The sequence below is a fragment of the Chanodichthys erythropterus genome, chromosome 21 (assembly GCF_024489055.1).
Source record: "Chanodichthys erythropterus isolate Z2021 chromosome 21, ASM2448905v1, whole genome shotgun sequence".
Taxonomy (NCBI): Eukaryota; Metazoa; Chordata; class Actinopteri; order Cypriniformes; family Xenocyprididae; genus Chanodichthys; species Chanodichthys erythropterus.
The window spans coordinates 10415539-10436611 of record NC_090241.1 but is presented as its reverse complement, the minus strand read 5'-3'; the positions used below and the strand labels follow the sequence as shown (position 1 = coordinate 10436611).

The window sequence follows — 21073 nt, the reverse complement described above, 5'->3', positions numbered from 1 at the left end:
CTAAGAGCAGGGAAGAGGACTTTTAGTGGCTTAGGAGTTCCCCTAAGCAGCTGCACAAAATGGCTAACATAGGAGGCAGGAGAGATGTCCTGCAAACACTGGATGACAGGGAATTATTGAGACGCTGGATCGTGCAGGAATCATGTTTGTGGTGGATCTCCTTAGAGATGCAATTACTTCACCAACTCATATTTAATATAAATTTTAGATTTAGTTAACAATAAAAACACTGCCATTTTTGTAATATATATTTTAGATTCTAATGTTAGGCTATAATCCCTACAGCTTTCTATTCATTTTCCAGATATTTTCTTGAATTAGAAATATTATTTACAATTACAGTCTGCATACGATTAGAGTGTATAATTATGTTTATTGATTTGAGGGTACATCCTTTGCTCATTATCACCAAAAGTTCATTTTCATCAAACTTGTAGGATCAACCAATCACGGCTTTTGAAATGATGACTCAGCAACGGGGTAGGATTTTCCATCCATTCCTTGCTCAGAGTTCACTGAAAATGTTCTGGAATCACTTCTAAGCTAAAACTCCTGGCAAGGAATTTTTAGGTTAAGTTAGGAGCTCTCTGAGAGGATTCTCAGAATCTTTAGGGATACGGGCCCTGGGGCTGTATTCACAAAACATCTTAAGGCTAAAAGTAGCTCCTAACTTGCCGATTTAGGAGAAACTCTTAAAAATAATGGGCGTGTCAGTCCTAATTTTAGGAGTCCTCATTTTTTGCTCTAAGAGTATTTCACAAAGCATTTTAGCACTAAAACTAGCTCCTAAATCTGTGAAATGTTAGGAGTAGTCAAGAGGACTCCTAAGTCACTAAGACCAAATCGCAAACAGTCCTAATCCACCCAAAAACACTGTACACCACTGAGGGAATAGCGATAGAGCCTTAGGTGCTCAACTTTTTCTTCATAAATGCAATACATTTTGATTTATAGATTTGAATATAGATTTTGAGATGCCAAAAATAAATCTTTTACAAATAAATAATATTGTCTGATTACATGTGGCAGTGGTTTTCATGAGTTCACATTTACAAATGATTGAATAGAGTTAAAAAAAAAAAAAAAAAATGAATTAATAAGCATATTTGGTGTGCTGTCCAAGGGGATCGGGGCTCCGAGCTTGGAATTTAGCCCAAACCCAAAGTTCTCCCTCGTATCCCCAGCTGAGAGTGAGGGACGGGTTGGCGGAGGGATACAGAAAACTGTCGAAGTAACTATAGGCGAGTCGGCTCTCGAGCTGATTAGAAAGACCGTTTGAATGTGTTTCTCCCAAACTTTGTTTATAAAACATCATTTGTCGCTTGCATTTTGACACCTCATTCTACAATATTTCTATGATTAAATCGCTGACTCCTCCCCCATTAGCCAATCACTGTGTGTATACTCCATAGCAACGAGGTCAACCCCGCCCTTACTCTTAGCGTAAGACTTCAGTCTATTCCTTAGTAAAAGTTTGTCTCAGCAGCTTTGTGAATAGGAGTTTAAGAGAAAACTCTTAGCTAAGAACTTTTACTGCTATTTAGGAGAACTCTTAGTGTTAAGATAAAATGTTTTGTGAATATGGCCCCAGGGCATTTAAGAAGCTCATCATCCAAGTGATAAACAGCACAGATGTGACAATTTGTCATGAACTTGTACACTCCATGCCAAGAAGGGTCAGAGCAGTATATTCAAAATTATGGAGGGCATACTAAGTACTAGAATATTATACATTTGTTGAATTAAATCTAGGGTGTACTCATTTCTGCAATCCTAAATTTAAACAAAATTGGCTGATTGACTTATTTTATGGCTATTAATGACATATATTTTTCAGTTTTTATTATGTATATGTTTAATACATTTTAGGTTTGCCATCTTTCCATGAATTGTATTAGTGATCATAAAGAAAATACATCTTTTGTATTTGTTCAGAGGGGGTGTACTCATTTATGCTGTGCACTGTATAATATTATATCCAGGGGTGAAGCTTTACTGAAGCTTATGAAGCACAGCGACAAAAACCTCTTTATGCATGTAAGATTAGGTATAGGAAAACTTGTTTGTTTTATTATTTATTTATTTTTAAAATTATATTTCATAGCATTTAGAAGAATGCAACTGCAAAGCAATTTAGAATATGCTCTTTTTTTTTTCCTAAATTTTTTCTTTAATACAGTGTTACGCACAAAATTGTTTGGTTAATCTTACTTTCTTTGCTCAGGGATAAGTGAGAACAGACAGAGCATTGTGTTATTGTGAAGTGAAGTGCACATTTCCATGTAGATAATGCTCTTTTCAAAGCTTCCCTTGGAACAGTGGTGATCAATAGTTATGAGGCAAGAAAGACTAAAGATCTCACGTGCATGTCCATGAGAGTGACCTCTCTGAAAGTTGGACCAACATCATAAATTTTTCACATGAAAAGGCTGTAGAAAATATTTGTATTATTTTGTAGATTGATTTTGTTTTATTTTTAGGCAATCAGAAAATTCAAGAGATTGATTAATTGTTGCTACATGGTCGTCACCATTGTGTGAACACAGATTTCCACAATAAACAATCCACTTCTGTTTTAAGAGCCCAGTAAAACTGTGATTCATAGTCCTATAAAAATGACTGTGGCATACTGATGGTGTCAAATGTTTATCATAGTAGTCAATGATTATCATATTCATACGCCATGGAAGTTCCATGGCAGTACTTTAAAGAATGCGTCAGTTTACCATGGTAGATTTCCAAAATATCATAGTAACATGGTGCCACTGTACTTGCTTGTTAATGGCAGATCTAGTGTTATTGCTCTTGTCTGGCTATATTAATCATTATATTAGTTTAATTTGTATATTTTTTTATTTTAGGTAGCACAACACTGTGTGCTGATAGCTATGTATGGAAACCCAGTTCTGCCACATAAGAAAACATGAAAAAACAAAAAAATCATGTTTGGTAGATTGTAGCTTAATTATGGCATTGTAAGTCATAATTATAGGATAAAAAGTAGAAATCATGATCTAAAAAGTCATAATTATGACATAACTCGAAATTGGCTTAATTATGACTAAAAAGTCATTATGTGATCTAAATCTAAATTATGATACTAAATCGACCTGTAATCTTAAATCTTCATTTCCACTTTTTATCTCAAATATGACAGTATGTGATCATTTATGTTTCCCAAAGCAAACATTTTTTTCTTATGTTTCTACGAAAATGACCGTAGAAATCGGCTTCCATCTGCTATGAGTGTGATAACATTGAAGTATCATGTTTTATGGACCTGTATGGTGTGTGTTCAAGCCAATAGCTGTTCAGGCTCCATAGAAGGGACCCTCCTCCTTCTACCTTATGGCATGAACTCTGTTTGTTTCCCTTCACTTTCACAGCTCTCACCCTGGGAACCGAGCTGATAGATTCAACCGAGGGATAAAAGAAATGTTTTTTTCCGCTTCTCCAGAAGAGCCATAGTGACAGTCGAGTGAGACAGCGGTGTGTTTATGGACATGTTAACATTATCGCTCCGTTTCTGTGAGGTAGGAGTTAGCCAGCCTTTCTCAACGCACACGGTAAATGTTTTAATTTACATTGTATCTCTTGTAACAGCGGTGGTTGTCAGGTGTTTCTTATTAGGACTGCGTGTAACTGTGTTATTGTGTAATTCATATGTTGCGGGGCTAAAGGTGATAAGTCTTTGGTGGTTGAGGTTAGCAGCAGCTAATGCGCTAACCGGATGTGTCTCTGTTACCGTTATAGCACACTAGCGAAGGGTCGCCGTGCGGTTTCCATTGGTTACGTCTGATTAAGTCAGTCTGACTGTTAAAATGTTTTTTTTTTTTTAACCATCACTAGTTCTTAAAATAGTGTGTTTTGGAGTTTGGATTCTTTGAAGCAATGAACTGACTGTACCAACAAAATGACCCATAAAGTATTATGGTAATGCAGTGTTTTAGCATTGTTGGACTATGCATTTGGAAATACGTCATGATAATGTCATGTATTCTTTGAAGTATCTGGGAGTGCCATGTATATAACGAGGTGTTTTATTATGTTAGTTATGTGTCAGAAAAGTTCCAGTTATTTATTTATTTATTTATTTATTTTATAATTTTGTCAACAATTTTCGACAACGTCAAGACGCCAGCGGATCAATCTCAGTCAAAACTCTAATTTTTGTCTCTTACACCTTGTTCCCCACCTTAACCCATTCCCTTCTTGTTCTCTACAATTTTCTATTTTCTCGGATCCATTTCCAATAGTGGTGAGCCATCACCTGGTTTATCATGAAATAAAAACTCTATTTAATGCATGATTTACAGTGTAATTTGCAAGATTGCTCTTGATATACGGATCATATTAAAAATTTGATGTACAACAGTGGATAGGTGTTTTGCTCAGAGCTTATGAAGTGAGACAGTGCACTCTTTGACCTGATCTTCTGAGTTTACAAACATTTCTTAATGAAAAATACCTTTCAAAAATATACTAAATATTAAGAATGTATGGTGTATGGTAATGTAATGAATGGTTTAATTTAGTAATTTTGTACCACAACCCTATAAAGTTTTAGGTGATGATATAGACTTCCTGGCTGCATTAAAAAAAATAAAAGAAAGAAATAAGGAAAATGTTGAATATTCATACTTAAAAGAATTTACCATGGCATCTGCACTCTTCACCAAAATGTAATAGTTCATAATAATAATGTGTAATCTCTTTCAGATGCTGTACACTGTAGAAAAATGGTAACCTAACTGGTTTTATTCAAGTCAAAAATATGACAGTATATACAGACAGCATGGTTAGAGAAGGTAAAAACAGTGTTATGCAGCTTTCAGAATCATTCAAAATAAGTCAACAAAATAATTTAAAAGGGTCAGAACAATAGCGGACTACAATAACTGGGGTGGAATGGGCTGCTATTTGTCAAAAGCATTGTGAGCGAAGTTGATCGCAGAGACCATTTGCTTACAATGCTTTTGAGAAACGCAGCTCTAGTAAGTGGGCATGCTTCATTTCACCTTCAGGCCTGTCACTGCATGTTGTTAAAGTTTAGACGCGCCCACATTAAAGTAATACTTGTCTGTCATTTCTGTCCTTTGATGAACTCTTCAGTTGCGTTTCACAACATCTTTATATTTGTTTTACGTGACCAGTTTGGGTATTATAATGTCATGAATTGAAAGACCAAACTTTTCAAGTTCCCATTTGTCTTGCGAAAGGTCCACGATTTGCCAAAGCGGTCCATGCTTGTGTTTTCAGGTGACTCGGACCAGATGAAGCCTCGTGTGAGATGATCAGGATGAAGTCCACACGGACCTTCATGTTTTTAATTTGTCCCATCATGGTGCTGATATTCATCTACTATTCCTCTGGCAGACTGCACCTACGGACCTCAGTGCAGAAATCTCGTAAGTATAAATTTTGTCATTTTTTCTTTTTTGGTGAACTATAAAGCAACATCATGCACCTACCTGAATGTTTCTAGTAATCCTGAACATTTAGTTTGATTAACTGGTTAGATGTGTTAAATTGGACTTGCAGCCCATCAAGAACTGCATGCCTTTGGGCTAATTAAAATGATTGTCAGAGTACAAGTGGTTACAGCATGCATCCTTACTTTCATGAGTGGATCTTGATGCAGTTCAGTAGCTCTAGTTAGTCACATGGCTGAATCCCCTTATCTGTGTTTGGTGTCATTTAGAGTAATTTTTTGACAATGCATGGGGATCTCTGAAAATGCTTTTGTGCGATGTTTTTCTGAGGTTTTTTCCATGATGCCAAAAGCTTTTTCATTTCTCTGAACTGTGAAATGTCATAAACTTTTGCTTCTCTAGATGGGTTTGTTTTGTCACATGTGGATTTCCCCCATACGTCATGCCTAAAATTAAGGTCTTCAGTTTAGGAACTCTTCTCACACACATTATTTTGCTTAGCCTTCCCTGTCTGCCATCAAATCACTGGTGAAGTCATGATCTAAACAAATAAGATCCTGAAAAATAAAATGGTTTGCTATGATGGCCAGAGGAGGGAGCTAAAAACCCCATCATCACTGACCATATTCACTCCTGGAATCAGTCAAAAAATAGCCAGCGAGCCAAAAAATGGTCAGCTTTGAAGGCAAAATGATACACAAACTGATTATTGCTGACATGCTTAATATTACCCAGCATGAGTGCTTGTTTAGAAAGAAGATCATCTGGTTTTGACTCTTCAAATCTTTTGTATTTCACAAAGGCATGATTTGCAGCTGTTAACTCTTTTGTAAATCCGTGGGGGAAACGGTTTTGTCCCACCACAGGTTTTAGCTGCCACACGTAGTTTCACAGGCTTAATGCAGCACTACCATGATCAAATGTCACAGTGTAAAAATAGAATCTGTGGTATTGGATGTCATCTCTACCTCAAAATTCAAATGAGATGAGTAAGAGAATTTATTATATTATATTATATTATATTATATTATATTATATTATATTATATTATATTATATTCCTATAACTAAAGGAAAGTCCTGTAATTATAATAATAATCAACTGCAAAGTACACTATCATCCATTTTGGGGTTTGTAAGAATCATTGGTAACACTTTACAATAAGGTTCATTAGTTAAACATTAATTAATGTATTAACTAACATGAACTAACCATGAGCAATACATTTGTTACTGTATATTTACTGTCTTCATTAAGTTAGTTAATGAAAATACATTTGTTCATTGTTTTTTTCATGTTGGATCACAATGCATTAATGTTAACAAGATTTGAATAATGTATTAGTAAATGTTTAATTATTAGTTCATGTTAACTAATGTAGTTAACTACAAAACTACAGTTTTTGCTGCTTAATAGTTTTGTGGAAATTTAGAAATCTTTTGTAAAATTATAAAAGTATATCACTTTTGATGAATTTAATACATTCTTGCTGATTAAAAGTATTAATTTCTTTATTAAAAATCTTAATGATCTCATACTTTGAAGTGTATATTGTCACATATTATAAATACTGTAACTGTATGTAAAATAATAGGTTAAGATAAAAGCGCAGATATCCCAATAACACTTTACAATAAGGTTTCATTAGTTAACTACTTCAGTTAACATAATTAATAATGAACAATACTTCTGCAGCATTTATTAATCTTATTTAATGTTAATTTTATCAGCATGTATTTGAATATTATTAAAATGTTAAAGGTGGTAAAGAGGATGTTTTGTTTTTATACATTTTTGCAATATTACTTGAAACTGTCTTTACTAAGTGATAAAAGACTTTATTAGGTGCACTGAAAGGAATATTATTAGTATACATCATCTGTGCACGAGGTAGGGCCTTAAAAACATCAGCCAATCGTTTACGCGATCATCGCATGAACGATTGGCCCTCTAGCTTGTCAATCACTGCCATTGTGAGAGACGTGTGCGGATTGGCCCTCTGGCTTGTCAATCACTGCCATGACGTTCATGGTGAAAGACGAGTGCGACTGCGCGCTCTAGTAACTTTCCACACTCTACAGGCGCCGCATGCAATGTTTTTGTCAGGAGACAGGAGTAACAACTGCAGATTATGAGTTACCTGCGTTGAGTCCGACATAATGAATCCACTAAGTGTGTGCGAGGCTTAACGATTGTAAGGCCGATTATGAATGTAAATTGATACTTATGACTGATCGCGCTCAAACGCACCCAGTCAGAGCCAGTTGCGTTCAGTCTGCGATTACAGTCGGTGTTCAAATTCCATGTGAAAGTATATAAATCTGCTTCAGGAGCAGGAAACTATCGCTGTATGTTGAGCACAGTCAGAATGTTTTAGCTAGTCGTAAAATGTGTGCCCGGCTTAATATCACAGCGAATGCCGGTGGTAAACAAACACTCGTGCACAAGTTTTGGGAGGCGTTCACTTGAAATGAGCTGTGAAGGAGGGGGGTTGTTCTTCCGCATGCGTTCATTTCAAAAACTCAGTCGACGAAAACATCCTCTGTACCACCTTTAACATGTTAACATTATTTAATACACTGTGAACTAACATGAACAATGATCGACTTTATTTTTATTAACTAATATTAACAAAGATGATTAAATACTTTAACAAATGTATTGCTTATTGTTAGTTCATGTTAGTTCATACATTAACATTAATTAATGTTAACGAATAAAACCTTATTGTAAAGTGTTACCGATATCCCTCATGTTTTTTCAAATGTATCATTCATTCTCTGCTACCGACACTAATCAACCTTTTGCAATACAAGTCAGGTAATGTGACCAGCACTTAGTTTAACTAAATAACAGTTAAAGGTGCAATATGTAATAATTTTGTCCGCTAGAGGATGCTAGAAGCCTATTCAAAACAAAGGCGTAGCTTGATGACGCCAAGTTTGAGAGCAGACGGTGCAAAAGAATGGGGATAGGACTCGGGAAGAAAACATGTTCATGGATGCAATTATTAACGTTACTGTAGTATGAAGCAGAGCAGGACCGAGTGTTGTGGGAGCTGAATGAGGCTGCTGGAGTGATTGCGCAACACACGTCTCATGAGCAGCGGAACATTTATTATGACACAGTCGCCGGCACCGCTTCCTCTTTTCCGTTCATGAGTATGAAGTAACGCAGCTCTCTTTATCATATTAGATACATTTGAGAGTGTTGAAAATTATGTTATAGCGTTACTCTGTGCATTCGCTCAGTGGATGCTGTGAGAGACTTTTTACACACTGCAGTAAGATAAATTTTTGAATATCATATTAAATATTGGATAGCTTGTGTTGATAAATGGCATGCAATTCATTTTAAATATGAGGGGTTAGCTACTTGACAAAATAGTGTTTTTCTCTGAGGCATGGTAAAGCATGGTACTCGCAGAAAAAAACAAGAAAATTAGATTTAAACAATGAGACTAAACGTGTTGAGCTATATAACAACAATTATTTTTCTGTCTATAAATATATTAAAATGTGTAATGTATTAAAGTGTCTTTGGTGTTTCCATGGTTTTTACAAAATAAAACCGTAAACCAAGGGTAACGTGGGAATGACGCAATTGACAGGCGACTCCTCACACGTCCCGGAGCCTTGGATAAAAATGCAATTTTCTCACGATTTACAAATGGTTGGAAACATTTGGGATATTGTAAGTACTTTGTAAGTAAGTTAACAAAATATATAACAATGGCCTAGTGGTTTTTGGATATTTTACTGAAAAAATATTACATATTGCACCTTTAATGCATTTCTATACAAAAAAAAGTTGGAAAAAACGTTTATTTTATTTATACAAGTAAAACAAACAGTGCTTTTCTGGTTTTTCAGGTATCTAACAGCAGTTTTCAGGTTCATAAATTGCCTTATAGAAATTGTACAGACAGCAGGAAGGCAAAGGCTGCTGTCACTTTAAGACATAATGCATGGATCAGTCTTCCTCAAGTGTTTAAGTTCACTTAAGACATAACCTACTATGTTTTCTAGGATACTCGCCACGAAGGGCATATTGACATTTTTGTGTGAATTTGTCCATTCAAGCGCATGACTTAAAAGAGAACCTAATATTTGGCGCTGTACACGCGCTTTCATGTGCGTCGGATGAGTGCACAAATCTTCTCACAGCACGCACGTATGTTAAAATTGTAACATTTTGTACGCCACAAACCATTAAGACTATTTTGGATGAATTTGGAGCATTTGGGGGGCTTAGTGACGTCATGGCATTTATTTAATGTCCAATATTTTAAAAATTGAAGCTGAACTAACAAAACTTTTACCTGCACAAACAAAGCACAAACAAACAAGACTATTTTGGCCAAATTTGAAGCATGCGGGGTGCTGGGTGACCTGAGAATGACCTATAAATGTTCTTTTAATATTTTAAAAACCGAAGCAGCACAAACTAAAATTTATCGGCACAAACCAGCACAAACAAACAAGACTATTTGGGGTGAATTTGGAGCATGTGGGGGTCTGAGTGACTGCATGACCTATAGGCTACAGCGGGGATCGAAAGTTTGGAAACCCCTTTCAGAATATGTGAAAATTTTTAACAAAACAAGAGAGATCATACAAAATGGATGTTATTTTTTCTTTAGTACTGTCCTGAGTAAGATATTTTACATAAAAGATGTTTACATATAGTCCACAAGACAAAAAATAGCTGAATTTATTAAAATACCTCATTCAGAAGTTTGGGAACCCTTGGATCTTAATACTGTGTGTGGTTACCTGATGATCCATGACTGTTTTTATGTTTTGTGATGGTTGTTCATGAGTCTCTTGTTTGTCCTGAGCAGTTAAACTGAACTCTGTTCTTCAGAAAAATCCTCCAGGTCCTGCAAATTCTTCAGTTTTCCAGCATCTTTTGCATATTTGAACCCTTTCCAGCAGTGACTGTGTGATTTTGAGATCCATCTTTTCACACTGAGGACAACTGATGGACTCAAACACAACCATTAAAAAAGGTTCAAACATTCACTGATGCTCCAGAAGGAAACACGATGCATTAAGAGCCGGGGGGTAAAAACTTTTTGAATTTGAAGATCAAGGTAAATTGTACTTAATTTTTCTTCTGGGAAACATCTTCTGTTGCTTCCGATGGACAGTACTAAATGAAAAAAAATGTTATTTCAACAAAATAAGAAAAATGTGGACATCCTGTTCAAAGGTTTTCACCCCCCAGATCTTATTGCATCGTGTTTGCGTTGGGTGGGGCACCAAATCCACGCAGGTTTCATAACATTTGTTGATTGTCCAGTTTCTCTCATTTATGGACCTGATTTCATTACAAATGAATATGAGTCTGTACTTGCACTCTTTGTAGGCCTGTGTGTCTGGTTTAGTTGCATTATATATTATTAGTGTCATCCTTTGTTTAAATTGGTAACCCGTGTGTCGAATGTTGAAGTCATGACCCAGATCTGCTGTCATCACTCTAGTCCGGGTTGGAGTTAGAGTATACTTTATTGTCCTTTTTCAGGAAATTTGTTATGGACTCAAAGCTGCCATAATACACAATCATACATACACAACACACAATATACAATAAAAAAAAGAAAGAAAAGATCAGTAATAATAATAATAATAATAATAATAAAATTACATCTTACTATTTAAAATATCAATAGATACAGGTAAAAATGATTTTTTGTAACGGTTACTTTTACAGAGTGGGACTCTGGGAGCTGCTGTTGAATACTGTTTACAGAGACACTAAAAGCATCTGATCACACTCAAACAGAGGTGATAACATGCCTTCTGTATGCTGAACTCACACTCTTTTGTTTCAGAGGCTCGTTTGGATATTTTACACTCCGTGGGACGTGTAGTAGCTCCAGGTAGAGGTTCACCCAATACCATACCCTACATTAATGTTGGGAGATTGAGTTTACTCTGTATAACTGCATTATGAGGAAGACTGGGATTAGTTGTCACAAGGTGTTTAAAACTTTTTGAATGGTTGTATGTGTATATACATAATCATATTGTATAGGTTTTTATTAGGGCTGGGACTTGACGAAATTTTCACTATTTGATTTTGATTCACAAACTTTCGATTCAATTAATTAATCTAGATCTATATCAGATACAATACATTTAAAATTTTCTCAAGGAAAAAAATCTCTCTACTAATGCTGTTAATTAATCAGGGACAAACACTTAATGTGTAATATGGTGCATATATTTAGCAAATTGCTCCTAAAATATTTTTTTCTAGCTGTCTACAATGAGTTTATGGTTATTGAATGACTTTTCTGAGGTAAATGTAACATTACATGATTATATGACATATGATACGGACTTCTGCAAGTTGTACTGTATCTTTAAACCTACTTTCTGATGTTCATTCAGGTTTATTTCATGTTGTAAATAGTAACAAAGTGAAAGATTATAGGTTCATGTGTGCTTCGCTTGAACTAAGGTTACAGCGATCTGTCACGCCACATTAAAGAGCGCCAAACTGAGAAAAATGGAAGTCTGGGACTTTGTTTCATATCAAAAGGAACAAAAGTTCAAAGCTTATTGCGATTTACTGGATGGGAGGCGCGGTAGTTTGAGAAAACACTGAAAACCCAGATAGATTCTTGGAATTTAAGAATTAATATTGTTTTATAAAAATGAGAATCAATTAAATTCGAGAAATCAATATTTTTACCCAGCCCTAATTTGTATATACACATAATAAGCGTTCAGTAGTTTAGGGTCAGTATATGTATTTATTTCAACAAAATTCAGTCAAAAACAGTAATATTGTGAGATATTATTTATTTAAAATAACCACTCACCAGTTTAATATATTTTACCATTTTATTTTTTTCCTCAAGAAACATTTCTTATTATTGTCAATGTTGAAAACAGTTGTTCTGCATCATGTTTTTATGTAAACTGATATTTTTTCAGGATTCTTTGAATAGAAAGTTCAAAAGAACAGCATTTATTTGAAATTGAAATGGTTTGGCATTTTTTTTTATCAATTTAATGCATTGTTACTGAATAAAAGTATAAATTTCTTTTAAAAAATCTCACTGACCCCAAACTTTTAAACATTTATATAAAACTACGCATTTTTAAAACAAATACTTATTTTCTCAAGCAACCTAGCTCAAATAAAATATGAAAATAATTCAATTGTACATTCAATCTCCCAACATTATGAATCTTCTCCATTGCACTTACTTGAGGAGAATCCCCGATGCTAATTTAATACAAAGACATCCGTCGTGCTTCTGTCTGACTATATGAAGTTAATGAAGATTAATATTTTTCTGCTTTGCAGAATTTTTTTTTTTTTTGCCAGACCATGCAGCGGTGAAAAACCCTTTTTAAAATCATAGAACTGGAATGTCTTATGTTCTGTACTAAACATTAATCTATTAATATGGGGTAAATACCAGTATTACAATGTTTACCCATATTAAAATCTAATAAAGACTACTACAACTAATAATGTTGAAAGAAGGATAACGTACTGGTAATTAAATCATGGTTACATTATTAAAAATGTTTTCCTGTAAGATGTAACTTAAGGTCTATCAACAATATCTGTGATCTGCAAATACTTTCTTACTGTTTATAAAAACAAATGTGTTCACAGTAGTACAAGTGCAAACATTTAAAATAGTTTTTCAAAGGCATAGCCATTAGATGTGTCAGTAAGTCACAGATGCTGTCTGTAGAGCTTAAGCTGCATTTGACCCAGAATATTTCTTCAGTTACACAATGATAACAGGTGGCAGGTAGCTGACAGAAGCACCGTGATCTTTGTAAGGCTCCCTGCGCAGTGATTTCTGCTCTGAACTAACACCTGCTGCAGCTCCTGCGAACTCTAATGCAACACGCTGCTACTGCAAGCACACTAATGCAGCGCTCAAACGCCACGTTTGAATGAGTGTCCTGTGCATTTACTTGCCCCAGAACCCCTGAGCTCTCCATTGACGCTTTCTTTCTGAGGTTATTTTATCAAAAATGGTCTTGACTTGTTTTTTCAGGGTTCTCTTCTTATGTTTATTCTTATCCTTCTATCCTTCTATTTTGAACTCTCAACATGATGACATCACGTCACTGTTCTTAATGGGTTGTTCAGTGAACTGTGCAGTTTAATGTTGCTTGTCCGCGAGACCGCGACACCAATAGTTGTTGCTCTTGTGCTTGATAAGCAGTCATTCATCCTTTTCTAAACTTTAAACTTTATTAACATGATTTTTAATCTTTTTTTTTTTTTCATTTTATCAGCTTACACAAGCTCATAAAAATGTTCATTAGTTCTGATTGCATGCCTTTCTTATCATTCTGTTGTCAAATATTGTTGTGTAATGAAGCTAAACTAATTGACTTACATCACTCTGCTAGTTTCACATCCATCATATTTTCTATGCGCTTTTTTATTCTCACACATTTCAACACCAATCAATATTTCATGTCTTTTTAATGATTGTCTTACTCTATAGTTTCATTTAAAGCTTGTGAAGTGTTCAGCCAGAAACATACTTAAAGGGATAGTTAACCAAAAAAAATTATAATCACCCCATCACTTACTCACCCTCAAGCCATCATATATGACTTTCTTCTTTCAGCCAAACACATTCAGAGTTATATTAAAAATATACTGGCTCTTCCAAGCTTTATGGGAGTGATTGGATGTTGAGATTTTGATGTCATCAATCATAAAGCATACTCCACGTGGCCCCGGGGGGTTAATAAAGGCCTTCTGAAGCGAACTGATGTGTTTGTGTAAGGCCTATATCCTTATTTAAAAATGTATAAAGTAAAATAATGAGCTTCCGGCACGACAGCCATATGCATTCAACTTGCATCTAAAAAACATTAAGTTCTGCAACATAGTCACAATGACATGACGTACTACACGTTGTAACTTAGGACAGTGTAGTACGTCATGGCATAGTGTAGAACATCATGGCATTGTGTACTACGTCGCAGAAGTTAACATTTTTTAGACGCAAGTCAAATGCGTGGCTATTGTGCCGGAAGCTCATCATTTCACTTTATAAAGTTTTAAATAAGGATATTTGTCTTACACAAATGCATCGATTTGCTTCAGAAGGCCTTTATTAACCCCCTGGAGCCCTGTGGAGTACATTTTATGATTGATTATTGCATGTTTTTGGACTTCAATATCTCATCTTCCAATCACTGCCATTATAAAGCTTGGAAGAGCCAGTATATTTTTAATATAACTCTGATTGTGTTTGGCTGAAAGAAGAAAGTCATATACACCTAGGATGGCTTGAGGGTGAGTAAATTACACTCTAAAAAATGCTGGGTTAAAAACAACCCAAGTTGGGTTGAAAATGGACAAACCCATCAATTGGGTTGTTTTAACCCAACGGTAGGGTTAAATGTTTGCTCAACCTGCTGGGTAGTTTTATTTAACTCAACTATTGTTTAAAAATGACTGTATTGCTTAATTAAAATTAACCCAAAGTATGTTGGAAATGAACATTTATTAATGTTCAATGAATAATTATTAAACAATAAACATTTATTAAATTGCTTAATACATTTATATTAATAAACTATTAAATTTATATTAATAAAATATTAAAGCTTATTAATAAACATTCACCTTTTGTCTATTATTGTTGTCTCTAATTGCATCTGTTTTTTAATTTCCCAACTATTTTGGGTTCATTTAAAGCTAGCCATATAGCAATTTTTAAATAATAGTTGGTTTAAATAAAACTATACCCAGCAGGTTGGGCAAACATTTAACCCAACCGCTGGGTTTGTCCATTTTCAACCCAACTTGGGTTGTTTTTAACCCAGCATTTTTTAGAGTGTATGGGTTGATTTTTTTTTTTTTTTTTTTTTTTTTTAAGTTTTTGGGCGAACTATCCCTTTAATACCAATGCATTTCAAGTGCATGTTCCTGGCATGGTTTTTAAGTGACATCACACCCTTATAGGAATGACCACCTGGAGGGGAAAACATGGCTTTCCTTCATTCATTGCTCACCAGTCATTTTTACCAGGTTTGTACTAAGTACTAACGTAGTAAGTAGGGATGGGTACCGAAAAAATTGAATTGGCCCAGGAGCTAAATTATTTAAGACCGGTGTATCGATAAGCTCTCGTCAACGGTTCTGCTAACGTATCTGTAACGTTACTGGCGAAATTATGAAGAAAATACACGTACATGTATTATTGCTATATAACGTTAGACATTATCTTGCATATTCCTTCTCGCCAGAGTCGCCAGCTGTTTCTGTATGCAATAATATTAGGACATTTGTCTATGATGCATTTTTGCATTTAGCAATCCGGAAGAGAGATCGCGCTCACGCAGAGGAGCTACAGCGCGCGCAGCCGCTCACAACATGAAAGCCCTGTTTAATTGTGACGATGGAGGAGACAACTAAACGTCTGCTTACACTTTAAGCCTGTGATATTAAGCTATTTTTATTTTTGATTTCGATTTTGGCTTCCATGGATCATCAGAAAGATGATATATGAGGTAAAACTATTTAAAACTAGCCGCGTTACCTTCATTCTCTTCACAGCTGTGCGCGTCCGTTCCTCCCTAAACCCAAACTTAACGTCAGAATCGGCACAATCGGTAATTGTTATAAAATGCAGTCTTTACTGTTGCTTAGTTGCGGTAAATGTTTGATCATTATTATCAACGTTTTAAAACACGTTGAAAGCAGATAATCCGCGCAGGAGGCCCTGTTCCTCAGGCTGAATTGCGTGTGCGCGCCAAAACGGATCGCAAACGATCAAATACACACAAAAATATGCTAAAATGACCGGCCTGGAGAATGTTTAGCTACTTAAACGTAGTTTATATCGTTAGTGGACATGAACAGCTTGGAGAAAATCCGATGTGTGTTAATATCTATTGTGTTAAAGCAGCAGTCACCTTCTGATGATTGTGCCATCAGTGTTAATCAAACAACAAAATGCAAAGAGAAAATCACTCAGCTCTTTATCTGAATATAGTTAGCTTTAATAAGCATTAATCTATTAATTTATACTGTGAAAACCATGTAGTGTTATTTTACATTTGGTTAACATTTTGGTTAGGCCTACATTTTGGTTTTTATAGGCTAGGCCTATATGCCTGAACACATGAACAAATGCAAGCATTTTATTTAATTTGTATCTTTGTTTTATTATATTTGTCAGTTTCTTTGTTCATGTTCTTACTGTATCTTATATAAAACACATGTAATTTAGATCTTAATTTGTGTGTATGTGTGTATATATATATATATATATATATATATATATGTTATATATATATATAAAATAAACAAAAAGTACCGATAAGAATACCGTTAAAGTAGCGGATCGATAAGCAGTAAGAGTATAACGATACCCATCCCTAGTAAGAAAGTGATAAAAGCAAACACATTGACTTAAACCAACTATCTAATCAAAATTCTTTTCAAACTATTGCTGTACTAAAGCGAGAATGCTATGCTTATTTGCATTGTGTAATCAGTTGTGCTCTGCAGTGTTTGCATTTACGTTTTTGCATAGTGTATGTTTCAGCATTTTGCTCCCTAGCTATTCAGAGTAAATGTAGATAGTCATTGAATGCTGTTTAGCTGAAGATCCATATTGAATTTTGTGCTTACTATATTGTTTTTGTGCTACTACTAACTGTTACATGTAGGCCTACTGCCTTTGTTGGTCTATAAAGAGTAAACAGCCTCTCACATTTATTTCTATTTAACTGCTATAATAATAATCTCTCCCTTTCAGATATTCTTTTCTGCCAAAATATTTCCATCCCTTCCTGTTGGCACATTGACATTAACACACTGCATCTCTGTCTCTTTCTCTCTCTCTTGCAGGGTCATAAACTCTGTTGATATATTGTATTTCTCTCTCTTTAGAGTATGACAAGCAGGGATTCCTTACCAAGCTTGACAGAAAACTGTAAGTAACACCTTGATCATGTGGGTTCTACATAAGGCTCTTTTTACTTAAGTATTGATTATTAAATAAATATGGTTAATTAATTATAAAAAAATATATTTTATGTTTCATATAATTGTAACATTTTTACAATAAGGTTTCATTAGTTAACAATTAAATATTAAATTAATAATTAGTTAAGAATGAACAATAAAGCTTGATAAGCGTCAGGGTGTTTATTAATATAACTCTGATTGTATTAGTCTGAAAGAAGAAAGTCATATACTAGGATGGCTTGAGGGTGAGTAAATCATGAGGTAATTTTCATTTCAAAGGGAACTAATCCTTTAACAAAGACCTTATTGTAAATTGTTACCCATATAACCATCTATGGAGTTCAGGTTACAGAGTAATGAAAGGAATACAAGCCTGTATGTTTTAACCTACTGTGGAACTCGAGATATTTTTGTATGACACAGAATTGTTGTCTATGAAGAGTGTTCCAAATGTTCCATTTCTGTTAGGATGTTGTCTTAAGGCCAATTCACACTGCACAGAGAGACACCAACAAATACAGACAATCAAGTTGGCCACTGGATTTAGATTTTTATGAAAAATAACAGTTTTTGGGTTTTTGTTTTTGTTCACATTGCGCCTACATACAGACAAACTTTGAGTCAGATTGTCTTGTCTTTTTTTCGCCTGAAAAGAGGGCGTACAAAACTAAAGGTGTGGGTGAAGCCGTGGTTATTGCGATGGGAAAGATGGGGCGTGTACTTGAATTTATGCAGAGAACTGCAGTTGATCTGGACAAACAGTTTCATTAGAAAGATTAAATACTCCAGCTCTGATATTTGTTCAATGTTTATGATAAAATTAAAAGTTGCAGTGACAGTAATTTCTTAATTTTTGTCAGGAGTGCAAAATAATCAATTGTATTATGATGTATTCATATTCAGTCACGTCTGCTGTGGTTTATTTGTGTTCACACCAGAGATGGGCACTTGAGTTAGAGACTCGAACTCGAGTCGCATTTTAACAGACTTAAGACTCGGACTCGACCTGAAATGACTTCAGACTTGACTTGACTCGGCACAAAAGTAAAAAAAGTATTTTACCCTTAACTACTGATATAATAAAGAATTTGTGTTGTGTTTAAATAGTTTTATATCTGTCTCTCATATATTTCCTTACATGTCGTGGTAGATCGGACTCTTGCCATAGAATTTGATTACGTATGTCCGTGCGCGTAAACTCCGAAATGTCATAAGAGTCCCATGAAACATGATGAGCCACCATGCTATATGTTCTTTCGTTTGAGTTTATTATCACATCAGATCGGCTAGATGCACAGAATGTGGGAAAACAATTAAAGACACTGGAACAATCAAATTTTATGAGACATCGCATCAACAAAGGTTAGTCACATAAACTCACACAGCTGGCTATTATACTGTGGTGTAGCTGTGGCTTATTTGGATTGCCAGCCTGTTAAAATATGAAAAAAACAAACTACACTTTAAACCTAGGCATTATGTTTTATCAATCTTTTTGTATTTTATGCAGCTTTTCTATTTTTAAATGTGTGTCCATAAGAGAGAGAAAGATAGAAAGAGATATTAATCCATTTATTACTTAAAGCTTATATTTTAACATATCACAATCAGCATGTGTAGAGTTTTCTATTGACAATATTAAACATTGCGAAGTTTGATATTTTCTGATAATGACTGTCGTCACTAACAACGAAGCTGTATAACAAACCGTGACTCACTGGCGTCATCTTGCGTCCATACAGAAAATGACCACTCGTGTTGCCAGGACGACTGTTTTGTACATTCATTGTAATGGATTATAAAGTAACAAGCTGGATGTACATTATCCCTTACATCATAGGACCTTAATTTTAAATAAAATAGATGATAAGAAAGATCATATTATTTTGTCTATATAATACAACTAGGATAAAAAATAGGATTTGACTATGAGAAAAAAAAAAATTAAATTTAATGACTCGAGACTCGACTCGGTCTCGTGACAAAAGACTCCAGACTTGACTTAGACTCCAGATAAAAGACTCAGGAACATCTCTGGTTCACACAGCTGAACTGAACATCGCCCGTTAGGGCTTTTAGTCCAAAAATGCATACTTGATATTATAATATTGATATATATTACAGTGATTCCCACAGGTTTGAAATATACTTGAGGTGGTAGCCGGGCAAAAAATCCTCCTATTACCCATGGCACAAAAATGGTCTACTACATGTGACAAACAAATAATGTGTGATTTTTAACAGTATTTTTATTTATTGAAATTAATTTTAATTACATAGCAAATTACATTTAATTACATACTAATATAACATTATTATGCATTGTAAATTATGCATAATTACAGCATTTAAATGGTTCACGGTTTCCTATGTTCTCCTTGCTGTCATATAGTGTCTCTCTCATATAGTGAATGGGACACTTTGGGACTATTGCAGGCTGATCCTTCAGATTCTTACAATCGTCTAAAACATTTTATATAAAGGCCATGAAGTAGACTTAGTAATAATTCATCAATTTGAGTTCATTAGCAATCGCTTGGCATAAATCTGCGCTTTTCATTGATTGAGAATCACTTTGAAGCAGACTGAAGCGCTGTTGCGCAAGCTTGTAGAACACGCAACAGCATCGCCTTGTGACTTTGCAACATGCAGCACCTGTGGGAATGTTAGCAGAAGTAAACAGTTCTGATGCACACATAACGAGCAGGTACAAAACGACTAGTTTATCGATCGCGGATGGTTTCATTATCTTGCGCGGATATAAAAGTATAAGAGGATAAAAATAATAAAAGCAAAAATGTGTCTCCAAATATTCTTGGGCGGCCGTTATTATACGTGGGCGGCCCGCCCAAGTAAAGTCTATGTGTGGGAAGCACTGTATTAAACAAGCTAGTTTAACATTTATTAGACAGAATCATCAATTCTATTCATTATCCACTGATTTATGCGATCTGATGACTATTGGCGGCATCCTGCGCTGTCTGTTTGTGTTTTCACTTCCCAGAGAATTGTTTCTACACATGAAACATGAGGCTAATAAACACGCAATTGTGATAGTATATGATCTTACATGTGATTTTTCATAAGGTTAGGGTTATTTTCATATCTATAAAGGATTTTTACGTTAGAGTAGCCTATGTCAGAACATGTTCAGTTGGGTGAAAACAAACCCCGATGGCAATGGCAACAAACGCCATCAGGATTAACACACTGTTTCGACAAATCCCAACAACTGTGTCTTACTGTGTTTGTTGGAGTCTGTCTGTGTGGTGTCAATTGGCCTGTAGAAGGCAGCCTATGTAGGGCAAGGCTGCTCCCTATGTTTTGTAACAGAGCCTCAGTGTATGCATGTATGTGTGGTTTCTCTTTGGCCTGAACTGTCCAGCAATTTGTCTCTCTTAATAACTTGGCTTGTTGTTTATTTGAGCTTTACTTTGGAAGGATAATTAATGGCACCCTAAAGCATTTCTAAAGAATGATGTCTTGGCTCTCACTCAGCGTTGTCTGATTTAACAGTCTTGATTGTATCTATATGGGAGGTCCGTTTACCCGAAATAAAACATGGCTCAACCTCTTATTAGCATTAACGCCCACCTATATAAATGGCACTGTCAACAGGTCATCTTTATATGTCCAGCGCTCACAGTATTGATGTAAAC

The 21073-nt window shown here is 35.0% G+C and overlaps 1 protein-coding gene across 13 annotated transcripts in view; it reads left to right on the top strand.

The window, feature by feature from the left end:
• Window positions 1–3340: 3340 nt before the first annotated feature.
• st3gal3a (ST3 beta-galactoside alpha-2,3-sialyltransferase 3a) overlaps window positions 3341–21073 on the top strand; it is a 52325-nt gene continuing 34592 nt past the window's right edge. For 5 of the 13 annotated variants that reach the window (XM_067374487.1, XM_067374482.1, XM_067374490.1 and 2 more), the window contains exons 1-5: window positions 3341–3566; window positions 5260–5408; window positions 11269–11316; window positions 15402–15467; window positions 17337–17379. In XM_067374487.1, coding sequence (XP_067230588.1) covers window positions 5291–5408; window positions 11269–11316; window positions 15402–15467; window positions 17337–17379 — 275 coding nt within the window. In that variant the 5' untranslated portion in view covers window positions 3341–3566; window positions 5260–5290. The remainder of the gene's footprint in view (window positions 3567–5259; window positions 5409–11268; window positions 11317–15401; window positions 15468–17336; window positions 17380–21073) is intronic. The other 8 variants (XM_067374493.1, XM_067374494.1, XM_067374489.1 and 5 more) reach the window with 3 other exon arrangements.